The 20161-nt window shown below is 55.9% G+C and overlaps 5 protein-coding genes across 5 annotated transcripts; 2 read left to right on the top strand and 3 right to left on the bottom strand.

Annotated features, from left to right (window-relative positions):
- Positions 1-28: 28 nt before the first annotated feature.
- On the top strand, positions 29-3736 carry IUM83_09379 (mRNA cleavage and polyadenylation factor II complex, subunit PTA1; the record flags this gene model as incomplete). The annotated part of the gene is made up of 1 exon (XM_067933820.1): positions 29-3736. One exon carries the CDS (start codon positions 29-31, stop codon positions 3734-3736), a length of 3708 nt encoding a protein of 1235 aa, XP_067786635.1.
- Positions 3737-3976: 240 nt separating this feature from the next.
- Positions 3977-5431, bottom strand: IUM83_09378 (serine palmitoyltransferase; the record flags this gene model as incomplete). The annotated part of the gene is made up of 1 exon (XM_067933819.1): positions 3977-5431. The coding sequence occupies one exon, from the start codon at positions 5429-5431 to the stop codon at positions 3977-3979; it is 1455 nt and encodes a 484-aa protein (XP_067786664.1).
- A 563-nt stretch (positions 5432-5994) lies between these two features.
- IUM83_09377 (Serine palmitoyltransferase) lies at positions 5995-7578 on the bottom strand (the record flags this gene model as incomplete). Its single annotated transcript, XM_067933818.1, has 2 exons — positions 5995-7208; positions 7341-7578. The coding sequence occupies 2 exons, from the start codon at positions 7576-7578 to the stop codon at positions 5995-5997; spliced, it is 1452 nt and encodes a 483-aa protein (XP_067786660.1).
- A 474-nt stretch (positions 7579-8052) lies between these two features.
- IUM83_09376 (uncharacterized protein) lies at positions 8053-18036 on the top strand (the record flags this gene model as incomplete). Its single annotated transcript, XM_067933817.1, has 5 exons — positions 8053-8284; positions 8360-8554; positions 8647-8775; positions 13015-13141; positions 17853-18036. The coding sequence occupies 5 exons, from the start codon at positions 8053-8055 to the stop codon at positions 18034-18036; spliced, it is 867 nt and encodes a 288-aa protein (XP_067786661.1).
- A 750-nt stretch (positions 18037-18786) lies between these two features.
- On the bottom strand, positions 18787-19918 carry IUM83_09375 (translin-like protein; the record flags this gene model as incomplete). Its single annotated transcript, XM_067933816.1, has 6 exons — positions 18787-18891; positions 18977-19149; positions 19234-19426; positions 19498-19570; positions 19661-19727; positions 19810-19918. 6 exons carry the CDS (start codon positions 19916-19918, stop codon positions 18787-18789), a joined length of 720 nt encoding a protein of 239 aa, XP_067786662.1.
- Between the last annotated feature and the right edge of the window lie 243 nt (positions 19919-20161).

Here is a 20161-nt window from a genome sequence, read left to right as displayed (position 1 = left end):
CCCACTGCAGCCTCGAGGGACGGAGGCCATGGACGGCGCGGAGCGAGAGGTGGCGGCGCTGCTGGAGCAGATCCAGGCCGCGCGCAGCAACGCCGAGCAGACGGAGCTCTTCCGCCACGTGCAGGAGGTGGCGCAGCACCGCGACCCGTCGGGCGCCGAGCGCCGCGTGCTGCGCAGCGCGCTGCCCATGCTCGGGCAGCTGGCGCAGCTGCGCAACGCGGCGCTGGTGGCGGCGATCCTGCAGCTGGTGGCGCAGGAGGCGGCCGCCGCGTCAGCAGCAGCGACGGTGGCGTCGACCAGCGACCCCGTGGCGGTGGACGCGGCCGCCGCGCTGCTCGCGGGGCTCTACGACGTGAGCGCCGCCGTGCTGCTGCTGGGCCACTCGACGGAGAAGAACGCGGTGCTGGCGCTGCAGCTGGCGCTCGGCAGCCTGCACGCGAGCTTCCAGACCGTGCTGCGGGCCGAGGGCGCGGGCGTCAGCGCCTGGGACGCCACGATGCGCTGCGTGGAGGCGGCGGCGGACGTGGTGGCCAGTCCGCCCGAGGCGGGCGACGGCAACCGCAGCGCCGCGGTGTGGCTGCGCGCCTGGAAGCTGGCGGAGAGCGGCGTGATGCTCTTCAGCACGGCGCAGGACGCGTCCGTGTACCGCGACCCGATGCGCTCCAACGTGCAGCCCAACGCCTGCAGCCTGGACCGACTGGCCGGCGCCAAGCAGCCGATCCTGGTCAAGACGCAGCTGGAGGAGTTCGGCGTGTTCCTGCTGCAGAGGATGTGCGGGGTGGTCGGCGGCGTGGCGGACGCGAAGCTGACGCTGGCGAGACGAGAGCTCAGCGTGGCGGTGAACTCGCTGTCGCTGCTGGCCGCGGTGCGCCCGCAGCTCATGCCGCACATTCTGCCGAGGTTAATTGCACTCTCGACGACGGCGGGGGCTGAGGATGCGGGGCTGCAGAAGACGTTGACGGCCAACTTAGTGAAGCTGCTGAGCCACCCGGCTGCACAGGCGTTTGCGGACGAGGTGACGGACGCTTTGATTGCAGTGGGCGCTTCGCAGCGGGCATTCGCTGCGATTAGTAAGAGCAAGGAGCAGCGGAGAAGGTATACTTCGGCGCCCACTGAGGCGTCGTTGCGCAGAGCAAGGATCGGCAAACGCACGGCTGCGCAGTCCATCACGGAGCGAGTGGAGAATGCGAACGCCCATGCCAAGCGCAGACGAGTGATTTCAGGTTCTTCAGCAGCTCCGATTTCTCACGAAAAGGTGACACACGACGGAATTGTGAATATGCAGGCTGTGGAAGTAGCGAACCTCGTCCTGGAGAGCTTTGCTTCAGACATGCCGACAGCTCCGCCTAACCTGATGCTAGAACTGGTACCAAGCGTCCTGAAGACACGGATGTCTGCGCTGCTTGCGAAACTCGCGACACCGTCCTCAGTACAGGCAATTGAGAAAAGCGCGAAGCGTATGCGTGACCCTCGCATCAGACGCGACCCGAGGCTGAAAGCCCAGAACAAGGAGCAGCCTGCGCTGGTGCCCATTTTTGATGAGACCGCTGTTGAAGAAGTAAGTGACTGGATATCCAAGAATGCTGCTACGATCGCAGAGCCGCTAGTGTCTGTCTCGGAGGACAATGTGGTTCAGGTGCATCTGAAATCAGAGACTTCCGCATGGCAACACGAGATGGCAATCGATGCACTTGTGCGGATTTTAGAGAACGAGTACGGAGTGAAGATTCGAGGTGACGAAGCTCTGCGAGAGGGTGTTGTCTGTCGGCTTGCTTCTAGCCCCTGGCTTCTTACTACTGATGAAAACAGCAAACCCATTTCGGAATTGTCGGGTGAATCGCCAAACCTGCCATTTGTGTATCAGAAGATTTTGGACTTCGTGTTAGGCGATTATTCCGTGCGTTCAACGCTTGCAACGAACTTGATTTGTCAAGAATACATCCGTGCTACCGCTTCCCAACTAGGCACGACCGCTCCTGAAGATGCCGTGACTCCCCCTGGAACGGTGGACTTTAAAATCTATCGGACAGCCGTCAATTATTTCTTCAGTGCACTGCAAAAGAAGATGGATCTGTCTTCATCAGCAGACAAGAAACTATTTGGAAATCTGGTGGCGCAGCTACCTCGTGTGCCAGTGGAGATTCTACGTATCATTACGTCGCTGTTTGGTGAAAAGACTGGAATCGTACTTGGCATCACTCTACTACGTGACCTAACGAAGGAGCGGACGGCGTGCCGAACGCCGTGCCTTCGCGTGCTGTTGCGGTACACATGTCATGAAGACGAGCATTACCGGAATTCTGCCATTCGATGTGTAGCTAACCAGCTATACGGAATCGGAGCCCTCAAAAGCGACATCGAAGCGTTTGCAATCAAACTAGTCAACTCGCTGCGGGAACCTGTAAAGAGCAACGAATCGAGTTCAAAAGACGAGGATGAGGCTATGCCTGAGGCTGCTGGCGACAACGAGAACGGTGAAAAGGTGGAAGTCACAGAATCCGTTGAACCAGCTGTGGAAGACAAAAGTGCGTGGATTAAAGCCCAAGTAGAGCGGATTACACTGGCTGAAAAGGACACCAGCCAAGAGCTATGCGCTTACGCTGACGAAGTTCAAGGTGAATCTGATCTGACGAAGCCATTGGACAGCGAGGCAGAAATGCTGCGGCGGCTGGAATTGTACCTGGCACTATGTGCGAAGAAGCCTTCACTGTTGACGCATTTGGTAGCGACGTATGCGTACGCTTCTGAGGCTGTGCGCCAAGTGGTTTTCCGTGCCATTGAAAAGCTCATCAAGCATCTCAAGCAACGCGGAACTGTGAATGTCGTCGCGCAGCTGCATGGGTACGAGCCAAACGCGCTTGGGCTGGTATGTCACATTATTCAGATCTTGTCGATCCGTGGGCGGCCAAACGAATCGAGCACTTCGGCTACCGATGAGCTTGTTCACCAAATTTTGGAGCTGTACCACAGCCACGAACACATTCCGGACTCCATCTCGGTGCTTATTCCAGTTCTGCCTAGTATTCGCGGCGAGATCCTGTTTCCGCTATTGCCGCAACTGTTATCGCTACCTCAAACTCGGCTATCTGTCGCAATTACACGGCTACTAGAAGCAATGCCTCCGCAGGTGGTCGCCCCGATTGACTTGCTGGTAGCACTGCACCACGTAGACCTCAAGAGCGAGCCTACCATGCAAAAGAAGGTGATCAACGCTATTAACTTCTGCGTGGAGCACCGCCATGCATTCCCGTCTGATGTGCTTCTCCACGTGTGCCGCGTGCTGGTCCAAGAGGAGAAAATCTCGAAACTATCGCTTCGCACTCTGATCCTCAGTGTGACCGCTTATCCGACGTTGCAGAATGATATGGCGTCGCTATTGGATATTCTCATCGACAGGAGAGTGTGGGAGATGGAAGACGCATTGTGGAAGGGCTTCGTGAAGTGTTCGGCGCTCATCCAACCGGCATCTTTTCCGTTGCTACTGCGCAAACTCCCCGTGCCCCAGCTCGCGCTGCTTTTGAAGGAAGAGAAAGAGCTGCGTGTTTTGCTCCGTGAGTTCGCTTTCACTGCTGGTCCTGACGGCCAGCCGATGGACCTCTCGTCCGATATTAACGCGCTCCTCGAAGACCCGAAAGAGGGTGTCAAGCACGAAAATGGTGCAAGTGTTGAAGAGCCCGCAGTGAAAGTGGAGAGCGCAGACAACATTGATCCCGTTAAAGTGGAGCCCAGCGAATAAGTCGCGGAGCCCAGCCACTCAAATGCAGGCTGCCTCCGGCGTGTAGTTAGCTTCAGGAACCATGCAGGAGACTGCACCACCGCATACCTGCAACGTTAGATACTCAAATCTGATTAACAAAACAAGATCACCTGGTGTTCTTCTCGAATCAATTTACTCTGGCATTAGCGCGCTAATACTTGTATGTTGTACGGTTTTGTCCGTGTCTGCGTCACTAATGCTGCTCGTTCAGCGTTCTGCTCAGCCGCAGATGTGGCTGTTGTAGCGAACGTGGCAGATTTCACTCACTTCTTCTATTGCTTTCAGGGCTTCGTCCATGTCTTCCTTCGTGTGAGCTGCTGAAATGCAGAAGCGAACGCGAGACAGTAACAGCGGCGTAGCAGGGAAGCCCACCGTCACCACAGCCAGGTTCCGCTTCAGGCATTCGCGCGAATACTCGCCAACCTTCGACATGTGGTACAGCATCACCGGGATGACAGGCGAGTCGAAGTCGCCAAGCGTGATCACGCCCATGTCGATCAGTTTCTGACGGAAGTAGTTGCTGTTGTCGCGCAGCGAATCCAGCTTGTTGCGGCCGATATCGGTGCCATCCAGACCGGCGATGATGTTCAACGCAGTCAAGATTTGCTGGGCGATCACCGGAGACAAACTCGTCGCGTAGATCGCACCTGCGCTCGAGTTGCGGATGAAGTTGATGATCTCCACGGACGCAGCGATGTATCCGCCCATACCTCCGAAGCTTTTCGTGAAGGTTCCCATCAAGATGTCAATCTCGCTCGGGTCCACGCCAGCATACTCGCAGATCCCGCGACCTGTCTTGCCGAGGGCTCCGATACTATGGGCCTCGTCCACGTAGATGTAGGCCTTGTACTTCTTGGTCACGTCCACCATCTCGCGCAGACGCACGATCTCGCCCTCCATCGAGTAGATGCCTTCGATCATCACCATAACCTTCTTCCACGCGCGGTGCGTGCGCGGTTGGCCCTCGGCGATCTTGGTACGCAGCACCTGCTCCAAGTGCTCCGGGTCGTTGTGTCTGAACACGCCGACGGTCGCACCGGAGGCGCGGGCTCCGTTGACGATGGACGTGTGATTCAAGGCATCGCTCAGGATGAGCGTGCCCTTGCCCATGAGCGCCGGGATGCTGGTGGCATTGGTGGCATAGCCCATGTTGTACACGATGGCCGCCTCCTTGCCGACAAACTTGGCGACGGCGCGCTCCAGAGCCACGTGCACCGACGTGGTGCCGAACTCCATGGGCGGCACGGTGGACGCCACCGAGAACTGGTGCACGGCCTGCAACACCTCGTGGCTGCACGTGTTCATCCAGTCGTCCGCGAAGCCCAGGTAGTTGTACGAGCCCAGGTTGAGGCAGTGCTGCGGCGGCTCGTCCAGCCGCACGAACGACTTGTTGCCGTCCGTGGACTTGCGCTGCACGAGGTCAATGTGTGCGCCCGGCGCGCCGGCCACGGGGCGGTTGAAGACGTCCTGCACGCGGTGGTACAGGCGGCGCGTGTAGAAGCTCTCCCACGCGATGAGCAGCTTGGCGAGGCCGGAGCGGGCCTCCTCGGAGCGGTAGCGAGAGACGCCCGAGATGCTGGCGGCGATGTCGCGCACGTGGCCGAACGTGATGAGGATCGAGTACTGCAGGAAGCACATGATGGCGGGGAACCATGGCACGTGCTCGGCGGCCATGGCGAAGGGCGGAGGAGGCCAAGGAGGCGAGAAGGAGGTGAGAAGTGCAGGCGGAAGCTGGTGAATTCCGGAATGGCCAGACCCTCGGGACACGCCGGTTGGGACACGTTCTCGAGGCAACGACTTGCGGCCAAAGACATGGGGAAGCCACTTGGCCTGTTGATGATGGTGATACCCTCTCTGCAACTTAAGCAGCGTGACATGGACGCTACCGACTGGCAAGACAACCTCTCGTGTGCATTGCACTTGTAGGTACATGTACCATGTGACCGAGGTTGAAGCGGAGGTCGATGAGCCGCCAGCGGGATGTGGACAAGACCCATCGCAAGGAACGAGGTTGGTGGTGAGCAGTCTAGACGGTCAGTATAGATTTCTACCCGGCGTGCGTCTGTCATTTGTTAGTAGCGACTGCAGTGCGAAGAGCGCAGTCGAAGGAGCACCACTACCGGTAGCTATCAAGATCCCCGGCCTGCCGAAAGGCGCGGAACGCACGCGAGGCAGGGCTGCCTACATCCCGATAGGCGGCGACCTTGCCAACACGCGAGCGACTGGAGTCTTCTTACCTAAGAGCGAGCCTTCTTCTCGAAGCGGATATTGCACAGGTCCGCCACCTCCTTCAGTGCGACGAGGGCGGTGTCCATATCTTCACGCGTGTGGGCTGCCGAGATACAGAAGCGCACACGAGCGAGCAGCAGCGGCGTAGCAGGGAAGCCCACCGTCACCACAGCCAGGTTCCGCTTCAGGCACTGGCGAGAGAACTCACCGACCTTCGACATGTGGTACAGCATCACCGGAATCACAGGCGAGTCGAAGTCACCGAGCGTGATCACACCCATGTCGACCAATTTCTGGCGGAAGTAGTTGCTGTTGTCGCGCAGGGAGTCAATCTTCTTGCGGCCAATGTTCGTGCCGTCCAGACCCGAGATAATGTTCAGCGCCGTCAGAATCTGCTGGGCGATCACCGGGGACAGACTCGTCGCGTAAATAGCGCCAGCACTCGAGTTGCGGATGAAGTTGATGATCTCCTCGGACGCAGCGATGTATCCGCCCATGCCACCGAAACTCTTAGAGAACGTGCCCATCAAGATGTCGATCTCGCTCGGGTCCACGCCCGCGTACTCGCAGATCCCGCGGCCAGTCTGGCCCAGCGCGCCAATGCTGTGGGCCTCGTCCACGTAGATGTAGGCCTTGTACTTCTTGGTCACGTCCACCATCTCGCGCAGACGCACGATCTCGCCCTCCATGGAGTAGATGCCCTCAATCATGACGATGATCTTCTTCCAGGGGCGGTGCGTGCGCGGCTGACCCTCGGCGATCTTGGTGCGCAGCACCTTCTCGAGGTGCTCGGGGTCGTTGTGCTTGAACACGCCCACAGACGCGCCCGAGGCACGCGCGCCGTTGACGATGGACGTGTGGTTGAGCGAGTCACTCAGGATGAGCGTGCCCTTGCCCGTCAGCGCCGGGATGCTGGTGGCGTTCGTGGCGTAGCCCATGTTGTACACGATGGCCGACTCCTTGCCGATGAACTTGGCCAGCGCCTTCTCCAGGGCGATGTGCACGGGGGTGGTGCCGAACTCCATGGGGGGCACGGTCGAGGCCAGCGCGAACTGTTTGACAGCGGGGAACACCTCCTTGCTGCACGTGTTCATCCAGTCGTCCGCGAAGCCCAGGTAGTTGTACGAGCCCAGGTTCAGGCAGTGCTGGATGCAGCCGTCCTTGTTGTGCAGCGTCTTGTTCTCGTCCACCGAGTAGCGCTCGATCAGGTCGATGTGGGCGCCTGCAAGCAATAAGGAAGGAGGGGGGAGGGAGGGGGAGGGTCAGCCTACCACCTCGTAGCATAGCACAGCACACAGACACGCGTCCGCCCCAGCGAGGGGAGAACGCGTCGAGTGGAGCGCAGCGCACGCACCTGGGGAGCCGGCCACGGGGCGGTTGAAGACGTCCTGCAGGCGGTGGTAGATGCGCTTGGTGTAGAAGTTCTCGAAGGCCACGAGCAGCGGCGCGTAGCCCTTCTTGGCGTTGCTGGAGTAGCGCGAGCCGCCGAACACGCGGCCCGCGTGGTCGCGCAGGTGGCCGAAGGTGATGAGGATGGCGTACTGGATGTAGCACAGGATGGCCGCGGCCCACGGCACGTGCTCGGCCGCCATGGCGATGCTGCAGACAGAGACCGAGAGGCGAGTGACGCTTTCTGACTATGCTACGGGGAGCTCCGGTCACGACCAGCAGGTCCCTTCATGCACCCGCCGCTGAGAAAAACGGGAATTAAATATGACAGTTCACATTCAGGTAATTGAGCTTAGGCAGTCAAACGGATATGACAGGGTATGCATAATAGTGTTTTAAACCAATCGCAGCGCTTCTGACCCCTGGTGCGTAAACTACGCATACACGCCGTGAGGTGGCTCGCCCCCATTGCTCGACGTCCGCAGTGCATAGACTCGGCTGTGCGTCTGCATGGGCTGCAGGCAACGCCAAGACGGAGCTCGGCCAACGCACCTTGGACAGCTTGGATGTCTATGGATACTGTACACAGTGTAAGCAATTTTCGCGAAGTAATTTATTTTTTTCTTTACCGGCGCCGTTCGTATCTTAGCGAAGCGACGCAAGCTTGAAGCGCGCACATGTGGCGGCAGGATGGCTCCGCGATGGAGCGCGCGGCGCGCTCGCCGCAGTCTCGGCACCGCAAGCGCCGGCTGCTGGAGGCCACGCAGCACGCGTCTCCGCCCTCCGAGCGCGCGCTGGTCGAGGGGCTGGCGGCGCAGGTGGCGGCCGGGCGGCTCGCGGACGACGCCGAGGCCGTCAACGCCTGCGTGCGCGTGCTGCGCAACGCCAAGAACTGCGTCTACCTGCGCGGTGCGTGGGCTGCGCCGCCGTGGACTTGCTGCACTGTAGTATAGGGCTGAGTTTATGCTGTGCTGGGGACTGCAGCGCTGGCGGCGCGAGCGCTCGGGCTGCTGATGCTGGAGAGCCGCGCGCTCGCCGACCGGCTGCGGCTCGAGACGGAGGGGCTGGTGGACGCGCTGCTGCAGGTCGTGGGCTACTGCCGGCGCAGCAGGACGCAGACGGCGGACACGCGGCGCGTGCACGTCAACTGCTGCCTCGTCATCTCGCTGCTGATGCAAGGTACGGCGAGCTCCAGGTGAGTTTCCGAGCTGCGAGGTTGGGCGGTAGTGAAGGTGACAGTTGCTGTTTTGCCTTTTTGGCTTTGAATGCAGAGCCGTGGCAGCAGCAGCACCTGCAGTTGGTGGTGTCGCTGGACTCGGAGCTGCTGGTGCTGCAGCCGCAGCCGGCGGAGCGAGAGAGCGCGAACCTTCTGCTGACCGTTGCAGGGCGGCCGGAGAGCGGTGGCACTCCGCGGCAAGTCAACGATGATGCGGCGGTACTTGCGCCGAACGATTTTGAGCCAGTGGTCGATATGAAAAGGAACAAGAAGCTGACGAAGAGGAGGAAGAGGCAGGCTGGTGCTGGACCTCCGTCGCCGAGTCGACAGGCTGGTGCTGGGCCGCCATCGCCGACTCGAGCCGCACGGAGCACAAACCAGCAGTCGCCACCACGGCAGCAACGCCCCAAGGTAGCGTGGAGTGAGCACGACGTTGACGTAGACGATGAACCGCCAGCTCTTCTCCCTCCTGATCGCAGTAACAGCAAACGAGTGATGGATCGAGGTGCTGCGGACAGCCTAGCTGCGGATGTTGCCAGGAGGGAGACCCCCAGTAGGATCTTCAAGATGGAGCGGTATCGCGTGGTAACGCCGGTATTTCCTCGCCAGTATATGCTAGACCCTCCTTTGTCTCCGCTTCCGCTCATACAGCCAACCGGTGGTCACCGTATGACTGGGGGAGATCTGGAAGTTGAGCAACGAGATCGTGAAAGTGACACCCAAGACGCCAAGCATCCAAATGCACCTCAACCGCATCCTGCTTCAGATACATTGCTGATTCCGAAGCATATGCTGGAGATATTTCGCACTCGCCGAATGCCGATTGCGTCTCCGGCATATTTTCAACAACACCTTCGAGACGCCGAGGGTACTGATTCGAAAGTAAAAGGTGAAAAAAAGGTAGTCCCCAGTCGACTTGAGGTTACCCGGTGGGATCACTGGAACAAAGAGCACAAATACGATGAAGATGAAAGTGAAGGAGATGCTATGACTGCCGTGGCTACAGCACCAAAAATTCGACCTCTTCCTGGCAAGACTGCTTCAACGGGTGAAAAGGGGCTAGACGCTACTGTTATCAGTCCAAGACGGCAGGCAGCTGTGACGAAATCACCAACCGAAGAGCTAGAGCCAATGACACCAGCTTTCAAACGCCAACGGCTACGGGAAATCCTTAGTTCCCCCGTGGAGCCAAACGAGCACAATGTGCGGCAATTGCGAGCACTCGCTCAGCGTGTCAACACCTCAGTCATGACTTCACTCGGATCTGAGATAACTCGAGTGCGGCGCCAAGAGCACCAAACACGGCAAGCGATGCATACTATGATTCAGCAAGAGCGCGAACGGCTTCCACTGAAGTTTCTCTTTCAACTACCCGGAGGTGCCACGTACTGTCGGCACCGTATGAGGCGTGCTATGGCGCTCTGGATCCTTGAATTTGAAGATAACCAACGTCGCATGGCGCTCATGCAGTGGAAAGCTATCGTAGAACATGCACGTTTTCTTGAGCGAGGGCAAGAGTATCACCGCCAAGCTGCCAAGCGACGCCTCAAGGTCGCGATCGAGTATGTTCTGCGTAGTTATCAGCAACAAGGACTTCAGAAATGGGTCGAGACTACGCAAGTGCTTATTTGGCGTGACCGTGATGCTGCAGTACGACTCATTCAAGTTGAAATCCGGCGACACTTGGGTCGAGAGCGCTTCTTGGAACTGCACCGTCGACACCCTTTTGCTAGCCCCGAATTGCGTGATATTTTTCTCGCGCCAGCTCGTCCAGATCTCCCCTTTCGAATTCCAGACGAAGTTCGTGCCCACAGGCGAAAGTTGTGGCAAGCAGCGGAGCTCGTGCAAAGTGCATATCGCTACCGTCGATTCCGTGTCGCACTCGAACGCTATCGTGCTGCATCCATCAGAATTCAAGCACTGCAGCGTATGCGCGCAGCGCGCATGCATTATCACCGAGTACGGAGACAAATCATTCTCGTGCAGGCACTGGCCCGAATGCGTGTTTGCCGTGATGCGTTCTTAACCCTTCGGAACGCAGCTATGCTGGTCCAAGCCGTTTTTCGTACTGTGCGATTGCGGCGAATACGTCGGTTGGTATTGTGTGCGCAGCGGAAAGAAAACGAACGCTTACTGTCCAGCATTGTACTACTGCAGCGAGTCGCCCGAGGCTTTCTGGGAAGGATTGCTACTCGTGAACTTCACCTTATTCGGGATCAGGAGTGGCACGCAGCGCTTATATTTCAGCGGTGTTGGTACAGGCGCAACAATGAGTGGTCGACGTTTCTGCTGCTTGGGTGTCTACGTGAAAAGGAGAATGAGGAACGAGAGTTTGATGCCCGGGTGCTTGCCTTCAAGCGCAATCACATGGCTCGTGTCATCCGAAGTGCGTGGCTAGCGTATTTAGCTATGAAACGGAATAAGGCTGCTGCGTTCATTCAGCGAAATGTTCGTCGACACGAAGCACATCAAAAAGTCCGGCTAATGCGTCGGCAAAAAATGGCACATCGACGGATCAAATGGTTCTTTCGTGTCCATCATGCATACCGTATTCGAACGGCCAAGTATTTGCAATTCTGGTGGCTCAAGGCTGTTCCAGGGAGGCTACGACGGCACTTGTTCGTTCGCCGTATCACAGAGGAACGTAAGGATAGACGTCTCCAATTTGAGCAAGAGGATAATGCCTCATCTCGAATTCAGGGGCTTGTGCGTGGTCGTATGGGTCGGAAGGCTGCACTACGTGAGCGCTCTGCCCGGTCCATTCAGGGCGCGATCCGTGTTCATTTAATGCGCAAGCATTTTCGTGAAGAGCTGGCTCGCATTAGATCGTTAGTTTCTCATCATACTGCACATGAGTGCATTGGCACAGCGATCCGTACCGTGCTCGAGACTACGATGCAGTTGTACAACACTTCCGCGTGCGAGATTCAGCGTATTTTCCGTGGTGGCAGTTGCCGAATGCGTGTGATGAGGGATATCGTTTACCTGGAATTGCGCACACGCATGGCAGTACGAATTCAGCTCAAATGGCGGCAAAATGCGCACCAACGAGCAGCGCGGAAACTATTGCGAGCCCAGAAACGCAAGCAAACGAATCCGTTCCGAACGAATGGTTTCATGAGTGTCATTATTGATAAAATGACATCCTTATCGTCAGTATTTTACGACCCAGACGATGAACTCCGCGGGATGTATGTGCAAGAATGGCTTCGGCGGCTGGGTTTTGGAACAAAGTACAGCGAAGTATTCCAGAAAAACCGCTGGATTACATCCGTGGATCCCGTTCACGCTCTGCAGCGGCTTCGAGATCTTGACTACGATACTTGCGAAGAACAACTGAAAACCATCGGTATCCACGACGCTGAAGATATACACGCGATGTTAACTAACCTGTTCGCCTTCCAGACAATTCAGGAGACGAAGAGGGAGCGCAGAGCATTATTGGCTGCCCGAGAGAAGCAAACGCTCCTCAAACGCAATTGTCACTTTACGCAGAAGTATTTGCAAGCGTGCGTTAATGCACAGCAGAAATGTGAGGACGCATTGGAAGAGGTCCTCCTGGAAGCGAAAGAGTTCCGCAACCCGCCGAAGGCAGTGCGCGACAGGCAAGCTAGTTGCACTCGCGAGCTTGAAGATGCCATACAGAAAACATCTGAAGCTCACGCCAAATGTGAAGATTCTGCTGGTATCCTTGCTGCTCACATACGAGAGGTTACTACACAGCAGCAACAATTCTCGACACGACAGGAGCCGAAAGAAATATCGGCAATACACAGCCTACGCAGTCTCCGACTCGTCGATCAACTCAACGTGGCTCGGGAAATGTTCCTTGAGCGGTTTCCCGGATTAGAAGCACGTGCGCTTGCTTTTGCCGGTGCCCTCGAGGAGAACCAAGTTACGAGGTGGCAACTGCAACATTTTTTCGACGCGAACACTACAATGTCCGATGTGAAGTTCAACATGAAGGAGCTAACATTCTTCGCCTTCGAAACTGAGATGAAAAGGCATGATCATGCCAGGTATGGTCAGTGCATGGACATTTTACAATTTGGTCACGAACGACTTGCCGAGCTCCTTGGAATTACCATGGAGGTGATTGTACTCGGCATTGAAAATGCAGCTGCATTCGTCGATGGCCAGCGCCCCTTATCAGAACGTGTGCTGCTCGAGCGTATTCTTTTAGATACCATTATGACGTCAAGAAGTGCTCGTGGTAATGAGGACAAGGCGCGAGTTTGGCGAGCAGGAGCCGACACGATCGCCAAAATGAATACAACAGCAACGAAGATGCAAAGCCTTTGGCGCCGACGGGCTGGGAACAAATTGGTGGCCGGGTTACGAGTCAATCGACGTCACCAAGAACTACGTGAGCAATACATTACCGAGTTTCACACTGACCACGTTACGCCTTTTTGGCAGTCAGAACGCAAGAAAGAGCAGGAGGCGTTGGACGCTTGGCTGGAGGAAGAGGCTAAAGCCCACCGTATGCGGCTTTTGTACAACATTCTACGCTACCCTTACGTTGAAGAATGGGAGGATGAAACTCAATCGTACGTGTACGCAATTTATTCGCGACAACCGAACAATGTTGAAGCAATACCTGGTGAAGAAAAGCAACAGCCACCTGAGCAAATTCAGGTTAGGTACTACGTCATCGGGAAACCAACGTACACCATTGAGGAAGAGGACAAGGTCATCCGTATTCAAGCTCAAGCACGCCGTTTCTTAGCTCAGCGCCGTCTCCAAGAGCTGCAACGAGTACATCGGCGCCAACGACAGCGTGAAGCACTAGAGGCTGAGTGGGATAACACTCGTCAGGAGCGAACACAGCTAGTCACGCTGAAATTTGAGGTTCGGTGTAAGGGCAACACACACATGAACGCCTGGATGGGCGGACGAATAAACTCAAAACCTCAAGTACAGCTGACTGCCACCGCAAAATCTCCAGTAAAGCGTGACGTCAGTACCAAGAACCCCATCGTAGCTCCGGTAGGAGGACGCGCAAAATCACCTATGAAGAAAAGTGGAGATCTGAAAGAGAACAGCAAGAAGGATGCTGCCATCGATGCGGCACAGGAACATCTCCGTGTTCGAATGCACGGCACACTCAATGCAGCAATCGACTCACTAACCCCGACCTATCATAACAGCGTACGAGCTGAGCACCGCCGCAATTGGGGTTTTCCGGTGAACTCACGTCCAGGTAACGCGCATGGCCGCGCTATTGTTCGCTTTCTGGAACAGCTACCCGTTTTCTATCGGCAAACTGCTCCCGAGTCGCAAACAACAACAAGTCTGCGTTACACTAAAATGGCACTGCGTTTTGGCTGGGAAGAGGTGTATCAAGCTGGAGCATCTACGGTCAATGCACCGCGTTCATATTTTTTCAACAAGCACACTCTCGAGACATTGTGGGAGCGCCCCGATTACACCTTCGACGAACAGTTCGCGGCTATCCGAATTCAAGCTCTAGCTCGAACACTTTTGGCAATCAACATGCGTGAAAGAGAAGTTGCAGCTATTGCTTTCGTGGCCACAGTCCAGGACGCAATCAAACGAGCAGCACGAGTAGGTTGGGTTGGGTATTCGCTGGAGGGTATGACATCAGCTGTGTTCTTGAGCAGATTCGGTCTCACCAAGTATGTGGCCTCTCCTCTTGGAAAGATCCCGCTATCTGAGCTTTTGGACAAATTGTCATCCGAGCAGAAGGCTAAAAGCCTTGGTTGGAGCAAGGAAGAAGCCTCATTGGTATCGATGTTTCCGAGATTTCGAGCCCGCCGATTCCCACTGAGCTGTACGAGGGAGACGACGATTTCTGCCAACAGTAAGCATCCATTCAACATTCTACCGACTGAGCGCGTGATCTCACAGCTCGTCACACATAGTTATCCGAACCAACAAGGGCGTGTAGCTGGTCTGATCCGCGCATTGCACAGTTCAACGACTCCTATTTCGTACCGGATGCTAGAGGTGCACCTTCGTCGATACGCTGGTCGCCCCGATGATGCGATAGCAAACGTTAGCGAGATCGCATCGCTTGCATTTGCGACAAGAGACCCACAAGAGAAAGCAATGTTCCTGCTTTATCGTCGCTGCGCTGAGCGCTGCATAGTGTACGCTGCCAATTTGAAGCTGTTGAGACTTCAGAAAGAGTTATCAGCTGTGTTGCGGATGCCACGGCGACTGCTACCTTCATCTGAATTGCCAACGGTAACGCCTCCAGTCAGCAACGAGGACGTACTGGGGAGTGCTGCTACAGCCGCTGCCATACCTGTCGTTCCGATATCTCCAGAAGAGGAAGAACGATGGCTTAAGGAGGCACTATCTCGTTACCCTCGCTGTGCAGTCAAAGGCCTCTGGGAGAATGAAGCACAACAATCATTTTCATATGCCCAGTTGGCTCTCTATCTTCGCGAAGAAGCCCTAGAACGTGTGCTTGCATGGGAGCGCACAGCTCTACTCTGTCAAACAAGCTTCCGGATGCTCCGAGTGCGTCGATGGTATATAGCTACACAGCGAACTCGCGCAAATGCGGCAACGACGATCCAGTGCGCATGGCGTTCGTTAGGGGCTCGAGAAGTTCGGTCGCTGCTTGAATCTCAACAGCGATCGCCTTACGAACAGCGTTTGGATAAACGCACGGGCACTTTTTACTTCGTCTATACACCTACTGACGAGAAATTACTGGAGGAACCGCGCGATGAAGTCACTGGAGGAATTTTGCCGTTCCGCCCCATGATCCAGGATCGACTCACGAAAAGGTGGATGCTTGCATGGCCACACTACGTGCCAGCGTCTCGGCGATCACGAACATCTGTGTCAGGACCTGGCGCCGAAACACCATGGGTTGCGTGTAGTATATGCACCGCAGAGCGTGCAGCTCGCCGGTGCAACGAATGTTACTCGCCTACCGGTGACTACGTGGATTTCTGCCTCGCATGCTTCTACGACCGTCACTTTCCGGCCAATACAACGAACAATTTCGAGGACTTGAGTTGGCACACGTACACAGCATTGAATCCCTTAAGCACACCGTTCTTCCGATGCGTCGAGTGCACAAGACCGTCTATTATTCGTTGTCTACCTTGCAACGAGCACTACTGCGAGCGATGCTTCACGCGTGTTCACGCTCGAGGAAAGACGCGCTCACTCCATGCCCGGGAATGGTACGCAGCTCATGCTGCAGCATGTGTGGAATGCGAGATGAGGGTGGCCAGCCAGCGATGTCTTACTTGCCAGGATGCCCTCTGCGAAACATGTATGGCACGTACTCATGCTCGCGGTCGACGGGCTGATGGTAAGGCTCACACGATGGAGTTAATTGCACAGCCTCTGGAGCCCGGTGAAGTGTACTGTGAGCAATGCCATGCGCGTCGTGGAGATGAACGCTGTGAATTCTGTGCCCAGACGCTCTGTGCCGTTTGCCATTGGAGTTCCTCGTCACCGAGCAGAGCACGAAGCAGTCGGCATGCACTTGTATGTGTGGAGACGGCTTTGGCTGAAAAGAGACGAGAGCTGCTCGGAGATCGAGGACTGTGTGTGGAATGCGGAAAAGCTGCCGATCGTGAATGTGCGACTTGCGGTGATCGATACTGCAGCGTGCGCTGGATGGGGAACCCTGGGTGCTTCGAGCGATTCCACAGCAAAGGAAGGCGTTCTGACCATACATTTACGATGGTGGAGGTTCCGACGGAAATGCCACAGGAGATCCTCGCACTTGAGGAACAAGTTCGTGCTAAAAGGCGGCGAGATGCAGAGATGGCCGAGCAAGAGGCCAATCGAATGGCCGCGGCACTGCTGGAAGAGGAGGAGGCAGCGAAGAAAAAGGCTACCAAGACACGGCAAAAGAGGGCAAAGAAGAGCAAAAGCAGGAAGCGTTTGGTAGTTGATGCATCTGAGGGCAAGAAGATTTGTGCTGTTCCGCAGTGTCGGCGCCGTGCACTCGTACTCGGTGTTCTCGGTGCATCGTTCTGTCCCGAGCACTTCACTCTTCAGCACGCGCTGGAAGTTGCTGGAAAAGATCCTCTGGAGGCAGCCAGGCTGCTGGCACTGGTTGAGAACGGTGGTGGACGTGTATTGAAGAGTAAAACGTCTGGTTGGCAGGGGCTGCTACCATCCAAGTTTTTCTCTCGTGGCGATCGCAAAACCACTGATACTTTGCAGAAGAGGAAAGAGAGCACTCAGGCTGAGTCCTCGATCGCTTCAACAACCTGAAGAATGATGAATTGAAGCGCTGCTAAGGCTCGCGTTGTCAGTATTGCAGTATCTTACGACTTTGATAAGAAGATTTTGGAATGGGGTGATGAACAAACACTGCAAGTACATATTACCGCACAAACGTACTTGTAGCTGTTTATCTGGTGGGTCCAGCCAGTCACGCAATTGTCACCACTAACAGCAGAGGAAAACCTAGAGGTCATGACCGAGTACAGTAAGAAGCTGCCGAGCATTAATCGCCAGTGGCTGATCTTGTGTGGCGATTCGCCACACAAGATCAACACTTTTTTTCGAGTGCAACTTTGAAGTTGGCCATGTTTGTGCTGTGCTGGCTGAGGATTACTTGAGTACCGGTATGCATTTGACATCCTAGAAGATCTGCTCCCCAATGCTTTACTGTCGGGATGTGGCTTCAATTTTTTGTATCATTATCGCAGCAGTTTCGGGGGAGCTAAGTGCTTCCGCGCACGAGTTCTCACGTTTCTCTTCCAGAGTAGCGAGCAATCTAGCGAGCGAAGTCTGATGAAATTCCACGTGGTTTGTGCTGCTATCATCAGCTCACTTGCGGTGACCAAGTCCAAAGTGCTCTCGAGCCTGCACAAGTGCAACAATTTGCTCAATCGGAGCCTGTTACGGCTTCCGAGATGGATGCAGTCAAGTTCAAGCATCAACTCAATCCCTCCAATACGTGTCACCCGTATGCCGCTGTCGATGCGAACGGCTGCATCAGTAGCGGCTTGGACCTCAAATTCCACATCCCAGACAACTGTGGAGGCTCCGACTTAGGTTCGCAGGTCTACGCTCGCTCTGCGTGGCACAGGACGTATGGACCATCGTGTACGCGTAGTATTTCTTTCCCCAAGAGCTCAAATAATGGCGGGGATCCTCGCAGGATCCTCGCAGCGTGTGGGAATACGCTATAGTTTCGATTGACAACCCGAGTCTCGAAGCACCAGCGATTGCTGGGGCAACAGTAAAGCCAAACGACGAGACAGAGACGCTCGCCCCTGTTGACGCTGACTACATTGACGGCACGAGCTTCAGGTGCAAGTACACTTACAATTTTTGGACGACGAAGTCGAAGCTAACTGCGACGAAGAAGACGAGTGGGTACCAGGACCTCATCATTTGGGAGCAGCTGCCAGAGGTGGCGAGGTCGGGCTTAGCAGGCTACGCAGATATGCCACTGCTGAATGGCATCTTCGAGGAACTGCTCACGAACAGGTGACCATTCTAAACGACTTCGAGAGGCCTCGAGTTGAACACACTCGTGTTTGTTTCTTTATCGCCTACTCCTGACTGCTCCTCTACTCAATGTCACCGAGGCCTCATCACGCTTCATACTGAGCCCTCGGCCACTTCAACATTCTGAAGTACAGAACTCTGCTCGCGCCGGATTGCTACATGTATTGCAGTGCGAGACAGTTTTGGTTAATTTGATGACTGTAATGACTGCCGTTGGAATGGAAACAATACTTTTCGTCGGACGTGCTTGTACGAGCGCTATAGAGCGGGGGTGGAACAGGCTCGAATGGAGACCGAAAAGGCTCGAGCAGCGACTGAGCAGCATAGGTGCGAGGTTGATCAGGAGAGGTTGACTAGGGCGTTGCAGGTGGAAGGGGTGATGTCTCGGCACGACATGGCTGAGAAGGGAGTCGCGTTGGGGGAGATTGACCTGGTACTCCCGCTTTAGGAAGGTAAGTAGTCGTGGACTCGTCGTGAGTGAGTTTGGTTCGTGCTACTTCAGAAGTAGTAAATTTAATTAAAAATGCGACGATAACTTCGAAAGCACACATTTGTTACGGAAAGATGTCGGTAGCTTTGCTAATACACATTGCGGCCCCGTGAAGTGCCTCCAAACCACGATCCATCCAGTAGAGAGTGGAGAGTCAGGATGTCAATGTGCCGCAATATTGGCGCTTATCGCGCAAAGTCTCCGCAAAAAAATTGCCCCTGCATTCTGTTTGATGCTCCCTAATCACTCCTCATCCTCGCGAGTTGAGGCCGCCGGAGCTTCCTGCACTGAATGCGCCTGCAACGTCAGGCCCGAGTTCGTGACCAACGACAACTCGTAAAGGGTGTTCTGCCAACCAGAGAAAAGCACGCATGATACCATCAAACTCGTCAGTGAACCAGTGACTTCAGTAGCAAGTCGGCATCCAGCCTACCTCCAGCTTGCGTAGGTTGTACTTGACCGAGTCGAACTTGCGGCGCAAAGGACCGTTCCGGAAGTCAAACTGGATCAACTCTCCAGAAATGGCCTCCACCATGGCCTTGCAACGCTTGACCTCCTCCACGTCCCTCGCAGTGGCCTTCACCACCGCGTACCTCATCAGCTCCCCTACAACCGTCAAAAGCCCATGCTCGCGCACATCAGCTCACTCCGACCAGCCAACCACCGCTGCAACCCCAATGGTCATCTCACCGGTGAAGTCAATGACGCCGCCCAGGTACTCGTTCTTCTGCACGACCGGCACATCGCGACGCGGCAACAGGCGCTTGGTGTCCAGGTAATAGCAGAAGCACTTGGCCTCCGCATACTCCTCCAGCGACGACGACAGGGCGCCGTCACGCAGCGACGGGTTCTGCTCCGTCAGCGCCACCAGCTCCGGAATCACCTGCCCGCCCCCAGTTAGCAGCGTCCAGTGAACAGATTGCGGCTCCGCTATGGACGCCTCACAGCACCCACCTTCTCGGCATTGCCCAGCAGCTTCAAGGCCTCCGCTCTGTCCGCACGATGCAACGCGAAGATCGCCTGCTTGCTGTGGTAGCGTCGCGATGCATAAAACAACGTCAGCTGCCGGCAGCGGCGACCTGTACATGTGCTGAGTTAAGTATGCTGGTATTAATACCTGGCCTTGAGAATCTCCCGCGAGCGCTTGATGATCTTCTCGCGCATCTCGTCGTTCTCGTGCATCTCTGTGACGGAGTTCGCATGGCAAAAAAAGCGACAGCGAGTGAGGAGGAGGACGGGGCATTGCACTGAGAAGGAGGGACGCACCGCGGTTCATGCCCACGAAGTCCTGGCGCTCCAGCAGCGGCTCCGCCGCAGCGGCAGGCGTGGCACTTGCGTCGACGGGCTCCATTTCGCTCGATCGCTGTCGCTTCATTCGCTCGGATACTTTTTTGACTGGAAGTGACACGTCCGAAAAATTGAGGGAAAATATCGGTAATATATTCCGAATGTACATACATGTACCCGTACTGTATTTCGTTGTTGGCGGATCCCTCTGCATTGATCGGGAAAGTGAAAGGCGAGCAGGGCTGTCCACCGACTCTCGGTGGAGCAGCAAGTCTACGGCCACAGTATCTGGCGACGGAGCCGGTATTCGAACCCGCCATCGGTGCTTATG

The sequence above is a fragment of the Phytophthora cinnamomi genome (assembly GCF_018691715.1).
Source record: "Phytophthora cinnamomi strain GKB4 chromosome Unknown Contig67, whole genome shotgun sequence".
In the NCBI taxonomy this organism is placed as follows: domain Eukaryota; phylum Oomycota; class Peronosporomycetes; order Peronosporales; family Peronosporaceae; genus Phytophthora; species Phytophthora cinnamomi.
The sequence above is the reverse complement of the archived record's forward strand: the minus strand, read 5'-3'. Positions and strand labels throughout refer to the sequence as shown.